Source organism: Mya arenaria, chromosome 6, assembly GCF_026914265.1.
Source record: "Mya arenaria isolate MELC-2E11 chromosome 6, ASM2691426v1".
Lineage (NCBI taxonomy): Eukaryota > Metazoa > Mollusca > Bivalvia > Myida > Myidae > Mya > Mya arenaria.
This window is the reverse complement of record NC_069127.1, coordinates 5747489-5758537: the sequence shown is the minus strand read 5'-3', so window position 1 is coordinate 5758537 and position 11049 is coordinate 5747489. Positions and strand designations below refer to the sequence as shown.

General features: G+C 38.2%; 1 protein-coding gene across 6 annotated transcripts in view; it reads right to left on the bottom strand.

The window, feature by feature from the left end:
* Positions 1 to 596: 596 nt before the first annotated feature.
* LOC128237195 (afadin-like) overlaps positions 597 to 11049 on the bottom strand; it is a 60491-nt gene continuing 50038 nt past the window's right edge. For 4 of the 6 annotated variants that reach the window (XM_052952505.1, XM_052952507.1, XM_052952506.1 and 1 more), the window contains exons 22-27: positions 8797 to 10601; positions 6847 to 6971; positions 6268 to 6354; positions 5110 to 5224; positions 4556 to 4669; positions 597 to 4282 (exon numbers count right to left, since the gene is read on the bottom strand). In XM_052952505.1, the coding sequence (XP_052808465.1) occupies positions 3431 to 4282; positions 4556 to 4669; positions 5110 to 5224; positions 6268 to 6354; positions 6847 to 6971; positions 8797 to 10601 (3098 nt within the window). In that variant the 3' untranslated portion in view covers positions 597 to 3430. The remainder of the gene's footprint in view (positions 4283 to 4555; positions 4670 to 5109; positions 5225 to 6267; positions 6355 to 6846; positions 6972 to 8796; positions 10602 to 11049) is intronic. The other 2 variants (XM_052952509.1, XM_052952510.1) reach the window with 1 other exon arrangement.

Below are 11049 nucleotides of genomic sequence, written 5' to 3'. Positions count from 1 at the left end.
ATTTCTCAGACAGGTTGAAATATGAATCATCTCAGGTAAAAATCCTCGGTCACTATGTCGAATCTTAATACCTTCTTTACACAATTGAGGCTGCTTTTACTTGTCGATCTTTGTGAAACTTGATTAAAATGAATATCTTCATAGTTTTTATGAAGTTTGAATATTGAACATCTGTTTTAAAAAAAGTAATAGGTCAGTAGGTCAAATCTTAGATCAATCTTGTTTACCCAATATAGGCTACATAAATCTTGCTTAAAATTGTCGTCAGGAACTCTAGATCAAGTTCGAATTTGGGTCTTGTGGGGAACAAACCAGGTCAACAAGCTCTTGTAGAAAAATCTTGTGAACTCAATATAAGGTTTAATATTCATCCTAGGATCAGAAATGATTGTCTTCATCAAATTTAGGATGAATATAGGTCTCGTTGGATGAAAAGGTAGAACACAAGCACAAATCATAGAAGTATCTAATGAACATAATAAAAATGCCATGGCCAGAGATCCATATATCAGGTGGGAGATATATGACAATATGGACCATCTTATTTTCCCATTGGAATTACATTAAAATGGAGCAAATCAACACAAAGACATCAGTATGTTTAATATATTATTGTAATGTATCTGGCTTCAAAAGATTGGGGCAGGCCCTCTACATGTACACAGTAGCGTAACAGTCAACAGATCACAACTCACACATAAAGAGAGTCTAGGCACAGACTTCTAATAATACAATTTCTGTAATAAACAACCATCAAAAGCTGCAGTTGACTGACAGAAAAACATAATTATTGGTGTATAAAAAATTGTGCACAATGAAACAAATATTTTGATATGTCTCATATGAGTTTTTCATAAGGCACTCTTGATAATCAACCATACTTATATCACTTGTGTAACATTCTCTGTCCAGTGTAGTATAATTATAGCAATCGATACTATCCCGAGTATTAATGTATCCACTATGTTTTCCATTGTAAGCAAACAGTACAAAGGTCCGATATAATGAAAACATGAAAACTGTTATTCCTGAAGTACCTCAGTCGTCACCTTGGTGCAAGAACGCAATATCTGCTTCTATCTGTATAATTATGCAGTTATTGCATTATTGCACTAAGAGGACGCTCTATTAAATATCCTGGATATATTTAAGACATATTTGATCAATTTTTCGGAGTTCGTGAAATGATGATGTAAATATGGTGGATATGATAATAAATCACTTCTATAAACTGATATTGTTTGACCAAAAAGTATAAGGAAGTATAAGGATATTCAATGTTAGACCAGCTATCAATGTAGGTAAATGCTTAAAGATATGACAATATACAGTGGTTCTATCATGCTTCACATGGTATGGTAGGGTAGCCATTATACAAATATACTTGTCATCTCGTCGCCACATCGGCCGTAATGTTAAATTTCCGATGCCTGGTGAACCCATATAATTAGGGTCTTTCTTACACATAACTAATATGTAATTTGTTTTTGCTGAAAACACATTTATAATAATGTTTGTATTTTTGTTCTTTATTTCAACTTTTATCAGTAGTGAAGTGACCAATTTTTAAATCTTGTAAAGTCAAAACAGCGTGTTTGCAGTATTTTTTATTACTATATTATTCACATAACTCTTCCTTTACAGATTAAACCCTTCCAAATGATACCATGATAATATGGGTTCAGCAGGCGTCCACAGTTCACAATACTGTACATCAAATACCTTAACATAGAGACAACAGAAAACAGTGATATGGGTTTGATATACTTACATATGGCCATATAAAATCAAATCTTCACTTTGAGTTTGATTTGAATGAACAATGTACAAGGTATCTCTATATTTCAAATGTTTGACCTGATAATGTAACATTATGCTTGTCCTTTGAAGCCAACAGTGGAATAGAAAATATTGATAATAATATAAAATTATAGATTAAAATGTAAACTGAGATTTTCCAGTAATGTGTACATACAATGATAATGTATTAACATCTGATATGAAATAGTCATTTAAATTGTATACAAAATAATCTAATTTGTTACTGTACAAAAACATAACAGATGCTATTTACAGTGTACAAATCATGCGCTTACAACACCAAAATCTCTTTATTACAATGACAATTTTAAAATCTATGTAACAATGTGACACAATGCTTCAACTGGAATATTTCTATTTTCTATCAGTTAACTATTCAATAAATAAATACTACATGATCTACCCAACTCAGTATCATAATGATTTACCAGCAGCTAAGATACTTGTGTGTATACTATATTAATTTTTGCTTGATTGTGAAGAAAGCTGAAAGCGGATATGGATCAGTCTCGTGTCCACTTGCTGGTCAGAAACCATTACTGCGCCCTTTTCAAGATGCCAAAAGGACGTTACCTTGGTGGGAATTGAACCTATGATTTATTGGGTGTGAGGCGGATACCTTCTTCTACTAGACCACCTCGTTTGATATTTTAAAACTACATTAAAGGAGTTTGTGTTCATCTTTTGTGACAAAATATTCTTTTTATTTGAAGCAACGTTTTGTTTAAACTTATATGCAACCTTTTATAAACGTTGGTTGTTCTTGACGTTTGCATTGGAGAAAACCCATGAGGAATTACAGGAGACCTCATAGCTAAGGGAGTTATCTTACAGTTGGTATTGATACACAATTTCAAACTAGTTTATTGAAAGAGGGAAAAACTATTTTACAACCCGACACACTGGGCCTGAATGCTTGTTTATTGCACCAGACCCAGATGTGTTAAGAACATTCTACACTTAAACATTATCTACAAGCTTAATGTTCCATACAAATGAATGCATATCATTCAAGGAGTATAAAAAAATACCTACACATCTATGACAATAATCACACAATGTAGACTATTGACAACTGTATTTATATTAGACAGTAAAAACAACCCAATACAAATATCACATATTCCTTTTAAAAATTGGAATGCTTACTGCATATAATCTATATCATCTATACTGTCACACATTTTACATATACTGATAATATACAGTCTATTTTGTCCACATACATGAATATAAATGCCTTTTCGGATGAAAACCTCTCCCCTACACATTATTTCCATCCTCAATGTAATTAGTCAATAAATATTTATTGCTTAAAATGTTCTCCATGATCACAACCCATCTAGCTCTGAACAAACGCTTTTTAAGCCCTGCCATACTAATAAATCCATTCTGCTGAGGTTTTTGTTCAATATAGTCTAAGAAATATCTCAGCTCACCACAAAATATCAAACCAGTCCAACAATCTCTCTCTTCCAAAAGTCCATCCTTATCTCAATTCCTATCTTACATAACTCCTTTCTGTATAATATCATGAACACAGATTCAAAGCACTTCACAAGACCTCCATATCAGAAAATTCAGCCAAAATATTATCAACCTGCATTTCTTATTGTCCATTGTACAATAGCTGAGATTCTATGCGTCTCTGACTTGTTGAAGCTTTAGGTTTTTCTTTTGGTGTATTTTCCCCTGCCTCTGAAGCAAAAAACTTCATTTTGTCTCTGAATGATAACCTGTCCGTATTTTGTTTATTTTTGTTCGCCATCTTGGCCTCAATTCTCGACCTTGGGTCACGATACACTTCCTGGGACCCTATTACAGTTGGAGTGTTCTCTTGTGTGCGATATTTCACATCGTTGTTGTTCACAGTAGGGGAGCTAACTGAGCTCACTGGCACACTCTGTGAAGGGGAGTAACTGGTCCTGGCCTGTTCTGCTGGGGGCATGTATGCTCGCTGGAACGGCTGGTAGGACGACTGGGGAGGCTGCTGGGTGGCAGGACTCCGTGGAGGACCGGGCTCAGGCTGGGTGTTGAATGAAACAGTCTTTTTCTGGATGTTCTCCTGACTTGATCGAAAGGTTGAAGGAGGGTTTTGGTTGTTCACCCTATACCCTCCATTGTTGTATTGCTCATTCCGACCCACGTTATAAGAGGACCCTCTTTCAGGAGGATTGGGTAAAAATTGCTGTCCATAGCGACTATCTGGCATAGTCTTAGATGACCCTTGGGGGGGCAGGTTTTCATATTGCTGATAGTACAAGTTCTGCTGGTTGTTGAGTGCCTCCAATCGTTTGCGTTCCTCTGCAACCCTGATCTCACGTTCCTCCTCACGTCGTCTCCGTTCCTGCTCAGCAAACTGCTGTCGCTGGTACTCCTCTTCCTGACGTCTGATCTCTTCGCGGGCTCTAGCTTCCTCTGCGTCCTTTTGGGCCTGCAGCTCTCGTGCACGCTGTCGCTCCTGAAGACAAGGAGAAATTTATTTATATTTCAAGATGTTCAGGTATTTCACATACACAGTAACATATTTAAATGCATTTTATTAATTATATATTAAATAATTTATATGAAATGGTGACTAAATTCCATTTTTTATATAACACTTGCATGTCAATTTTTTACAAAAACAGTACACATTACACAGAATTGTGCTTTAAATACAAAGAATGAAGTTAGGAATAATATATTCCTCAAATCATATGACACAGTAACTCTTTTAGAGTACAAGACCTACCATTTCCCGTCTGCGTTCGTCCTCCTGGCGTTTCTTCTCCTTCAATCTCTCCTCCTCGAGGCGCTGTTGTCGGAGGTTCTCCTCAATCTCACGCTTGTGCTGCTCCCGAGCCTCCTGTTAAAACAGAATACAAAACATATGGGTATGCTTTTACACATCCAAGTTTCTTTGTAGTGAACAGTGCAAAGTTATTTTAAAGTCTGCCAATGTATGAATAAGTATACAGTCTGAACAAGCTAAGGTATTTTATTATGAACGTTTACCTACAAGAGTGACCTTGACCTATAAATGACCTACAATGGGTGCATTGCTATTTTTTGACAACTGTTAAGCTCAGAGAAAGTGGGCTCAACGTGGGTCGAGTGACAGAAAGTACTAAAAACTTAATAACGTAATATATTTTAAAGTTGCTAAGTTTCTCTTGGTATTTAGTCCACCTTTTTATAGTTGCTTAGTATCTCTTGGTATTTATTCCACCTATCAAAGCTATTCATATATACATGTATTCTTGTTTTTATCATTACAATTGGTCTGTCTTGTTTTATGTTGCCGACCTTCTGCTTCCTGAGATATTCTTCCTGTTCACGGGCTTGTTTCCCCAGCCGCTTCTGTTGCCGTTGACGATGCTCCTCCCTCTCGCGCTCGAACATCTCAATTCGTCGCTCCAGTCTGAGAAAAGGATTATTTTATTTGTTGATGAATTGTAATAGTAATGATGATATTACTCTCTTGAATCATAAGGTCATCATGAATAATGTGCAAGTATGTAGATACATCTTTGAGTGATAAACAGGTTCTATATTTTGTAAATTCCCGAATGGCAGTTTTCAAAGTTTCAATGAAAAAAAACTGAATGAAATATTGCAGACGTTATACTATAGTGGTCATGGGTTATGAAAGTACATGTGTCTGAATCAAATAACCAACAACTTAAGTACGGTACAACAAGTCCCATTCTGTTAACTTGATATGTGCATCAAGCCAACAAGGACATTCACAGACTAAAAGCTGACCAACTATTTCAAGAATGCACCTTTAATCTCTGGTAAGCCTCAAAATCTCCCACCACAAGCATGCTGGAAATGATGAATTGGCTGACGTTGTTAACAGACCACATTGTATTGCATCTACTCTACTCAAACATTTCTACAAAAAATAGGTGCTACCATGCAAAACTACCATGCAAAAATAAAGCAACGTTTGTACAGTATTGGCAAATATATGATGCATAAAAAATTGCAAAAACTGCCCTGCATATCTTACCGGTATATATAATGACAATATGGACATGAAACAAGAACATTACAAATACCCTCAGTTTGACCTTGTCAGAGTGATAGCCAATGGAACTTTGAGGAAAGAGCATGAAGGCTAAGCGTGATACATTATGCCCCTGGACATTTCGGTGAAATTTGGTCGAAATTCATATCAAATTTAGTAAGTTACAGACATTATATCATGATGGAAAAACAGACAGAATGACTTCTATATGCCTGCTTTCGGGGGCATAAAAATGCTGCAAAAGTTCAACACATTATGTGACATGCCTGTATGTGACCTCACATCTTTGACCTGAAAATGAACACCAGTTTGCTAAGACCACAGAAACAACTAATGACTACAATCCTTGAACCCAAGTGCACTGAAGCAGAGAAAAAATCTGCCACTAAATGCACTCAACCAAGACCGATTGCAGATGTGCAAGAGCGTACCCGTTCGACACGGCCCGCACAGTCACCGTGGGAACCAATGGCTCCTCGGGCTCAGTTTGAGAGGCAGGTCGCTTTTTTAATATCCCCCTAGTAACAAAATTATTCATTGCAAAGCACTGTTATTGACCTTTTCATGATATCACATAATTACAGACAGAACAGATCAGCATAAAGGTATAATGGCAAGCATGGGAAAGGGGTTTAACTTATAAGCATGCACAATACAGCTTTCTTAAAGGATATTCTCACATTGACAATATTATCATGCACTAGACAACCATTTCAAGAGAAATACATGTATAATGGCACCAGCAGTTTCCAATCACATTTTAAAATAAATCACAATATTAATGATGGTAGACTTAATTTCAAGTTAAATACCAAATTCTTTGCAAAAGAATGGTTCAATCAAATTTTTAATTTCTGTTTAATTTTTCTTTTGTACATTAAGGGGATCTATCAGTGCCAGATAAAATGTCATTTAGAACCTTTTTGCTCTCAGCTCTTAATGTGACGACACTATACCAGTATTCAACTGCAATGTTTGTCTGGGTTTTAACTCTACTAGTGTTCCCTCACCTCTGCATTCGCTCCTTCTCCTTCTCAACCTCCTCATACTGGCGTTTCTGCTCATGGTCCTCAAGCTTCAGGCGGCTCTTCACAAGGTCCTCCTGCAGCGTGTGGATCGACATTCGCGGGTTCACCTGACAACATAGAATACAAGTGTGGGCACTGATTCATGTATGACTCATGCTTAAAGAAAGGCAAACAATCAATTTGGGAAAATATTTAACTAATATTTCAAGCATTGCTTGATTGACAAGAATTTTTCTAAGCAAGAGAAATATGGATTGTTTTGAAAATTAGGTCCATGCCTCATTATTCTGCTTGGAAAAAAAGGTTAATGTATACCGTAAATGACTGGGTATAAGACGATAGGGGGTATTAGACGCAGGGAAAAAAATCTGTGAAAAATCCGAGAAAAAACTTTTAATCTATGTTTTTGGTTAAAAGACGCATAGAAAAAATGTCAAAATCGTCCGTCATTTTCAGCCACCATGTTTGTTGACAGTGACAAAAAATTTTTTTTTCGTGAAAATGGCTATGGTTATCTTTAAAACCATACAACCATACTGTCGAGAATGAAGTTATGTTATGCAAAAAATATTTTGACAGTGCCCAACTTTGTTTTTATATGTAAGTTTGATTATTGTTTAATTCAATTTATTATTCAAAATAATATTGAATACCGTAATTCACAAGAGTTCGGACACCATAAATTAATTATTTTTTTCGCTCTCCAAATACATAGAAAATTATCATTTTTACATTTTATTTACATGTTTGTTTAACCTGCCTTTTTTCTTCATGTTTGGTTTTTACCACTTATTAATTTATCCGTAGTAATCAATGGTCATAAACTTATTTATTACGCCTATAAGTGTAAATCCTTCATGAAGTTAATTAAAACACCATTTTATACATACACTGAACTGAATAAACACATTCTATCGGCTTCAGATCAAAGAGTCACACTGTGTGACGTCACATAACTTACAGTTATACCCACGAGGATCTCGTGGAGAGCATGGACATTGCTATGCAGGATTAATGTATAACTGTACGATTATTGCTTCATATAGTCTATAAGTGTGGTACAAGTTTGAAAGCTTATTGGCAGATCGTTTTACAAACATGCCATGTCGATGTTTTCTTAATCCCTTGATTGCCCTTGTTGTTTGTTTAATCCTCAAATAAATATATCACACTTCCTTTTCAACAGGCAATAAATCGTTTAGGATGGGTAGTAACTAATTAAATTGTCACAGTGGTGTATACGGTTAGGTAATCTAGCCAGGCATTGTAAAGATAAAAATCAATAATCTTCGTCTGTGAAACTTGGTAACTATGAAAGTTATGATTGATGTATTTGGGAAATAATTATGGGTGTCCAAATATTTAGAGTGTACGAACTCTTAGGTGAATTATCGTAACTTTAATCGAAAATTATTTTTGTTGAAATTATAAACGTCTTACGATATACCGTATCCCGATCTTCAAGTGCCGTTTTAACCCGTATATACTCGATCAATATGACGCGAGTAACATCCCTTTCTACATAAATCTAAACAAACTCTCGGCTAGAAATTGACCTCAGAAAAAAAGTTCAAAAAATTGTTACTGGGTATTATATGCAGGCATTTTTTTGCATCAAAATCTGAGGGAAAAAAGTGCGTCTAATACCCAGTCATTTACGGTAACTTGAGAGATAAATAGCAATTATTATACCGATATGTCAAGAACACTCCTAGCCAGTGCAACACTCATCTGTTTTTCGCAGATGATAACGTGGAGTTACTCAACAGGTATTTATGTGAGTTATGGGCCTTGCCACTTGTGTTTATACATAGTGAACATGAGTTCTATGTTTGATTTCAATAAGATGTGAAGAAAGACATAAATAATACGAGTATCAAACTTAGTCAATACTTGTGTGTAAACAGCACAACTTCAGGAAAGGTCACTTACAATTCGCTCATCATCTGAGTCCTCCTCCTCCTCATTGTCCTGGACCTCCTCCAGGCGTCTCTGGAACTCCTGATCCAGTTTCAACTTTCGGAGGCGCTCCTCCTCCAAATGGCTGCGCTGGGGCCGCGCCTCCAGGTCAGCGATCTCCATCTCCCTAAGGCGGTTCATCCCATTCTGCTGCTGCTTCTGCTGCTTTTCCCGCTCCTCCCGCTGCCATGGCGACACTATGGCCTCCCGCTGGTCCTTGATCTGTGTGTGGATCGGTGGTCGGCCTTGTTGCTGTTGGGGCACTTTTCTTGGGTCATATGACTCATACATATTCTGTTGAGTGCTCGGACTGTGCTCGCCACTTCTGTTTGGGTAGTTGATATTCTGATAGTCATGACTTGCATTATATCCCAATGGCTGAACAGGCAGTGACTGTGGCTGTACTGGCTGGTACCCAGGTGACATGACAGGCTGGTACCCGTGTGGGGCGGGGGGAGGCTGGTAGCCAACTGGAAGTGACTGGTTCCCAACAAAAGACTGGTTCCGGCTGCTCTGTGGGGGCAGGTTGCTGTAGCTGGGATCCGAAAGCTGCTGTTGTTGCTGCTGCATTTGCATCATACGGTTTTGTTCCTCACGAATCTTCTGTTCCAGTCTGTAGTCAGTGACTGGGGGTGGTGGCAATGGTGGCAACTCTTCGTCATGAAGCTCTTCCATGCTGGGTGGGGGAGGCAATTCGGGGGCCATATCGTCAGGATTCTTGTTCATGTAGTCCATATGACTAGGTGACATCTTTGAGCTTATATCACCTCTGCCTTCTATGAAGCTTGTGTTCTGATAATGTGAACTGGGTGATGTGTTGTAGTTTGGTGAGGAAGTGCTAGGATACATTGGCTTCTGTTGGCCATAGAAATTTGGCTGATTCATTCTATTGTCTATTTCAGATTTTGACATTTCAACCACAGGTTGCACATTAGGAAGTGACTTTGTTGGTTTAGGGGCTGTCGGTGGACGACTCTTGTCTACTTCACTCAGCGGTCTCGGTTTTACCTGCTGGAAGGACTGCCCCACCTCCGGCTGTCTTGGATATGCATTCTCATATAAATTTGGTTGTTTAGGCGGATTAGTTACGTCCATTTTTCTAATATCTCCCTGATTTGCATAATTTGGCTGTTGTCTAATATTGCTATAGTTAGGAGTTCGGTTTTCAAAGCTATCATGTGGAGAGCCCTGACTGCGGTCCATATCTTGCAAGTTCCGCAGACGTTCAGGGTTTATCTCCTCTGACTTGGGTCGACCATTCTGGAACTCTGGTCGTTCTTGGTTTGGGAAAAACTGTGACTGGGGCCTCTCGAAGTTCTGTGTCTGGGGCGGCCGAGTGACAGGGGAAGGCTGACCGGGCGGGCGGAACTGACCGGCAGGCGAGGGTTGACCATTGACCGGGTACCCTCGACCAGGCTCAGGCTGTCTCACAGGCTGGTTCTCGTAGTCATGGCTACGAGAGTCGTCCAGGGAGTGGGGCTGATTGTAGTAGTCTGCATGATGGGGGTTTGGTACTCGCTGTTGTTGTTGCTGTTGTTGTAAGGCACTAACACTATGCGCTGGCCGCATGGATCCCTGGGCCATGCGCCCGTCCATGGAATTGTCCATGTGAAGGTTAGGAATGGACTTAGACTTGTCCATCATGTCACGGTTGGCACGGTGACGGGGGTTGTAGTGATGGGAGGTTGGGTTCTGTTGCATTAACTGCCCAGTGTTGTCACGGAGATTGCCAGCTGAAGGCAAGCGCAATCGTTCTGCAGCTGACATTGGCTGGTCACCTGAAAAGGAATAGAAATCTAAAGATGATGTCAAAGCAGTACTTGACTGGAATAAAACATATCATAAAATAAAATGTTATGTTAGAAATTGTTTTAGTTAAGATTGCAAATGTTGCACTACTGAGATACATTATCTTTTACATCTCAATAATGGTAAGATTATCTCTCTGACTACTGACATTAATGAAATGATCTAGCCTCAGCACACACACTTACTTGTTCTACCATTAAGTGACCTACTACTATGTCTCTTTGACTTTGACTTTAATTCCTTCCTATACTTAATACTCCTAAGATCATCAGTGGTCTTAGACCTGTATCTTGACTTGGGTATAAGTTCAGAGTCACTCTTTGTTCTTTTCTCAGGCTCAGACCTTGCACTGTTGAGCCCAGTTTCAACAAACACATCATCTTCAACGCCATCAATAGCATTAACAAGTTCATACAG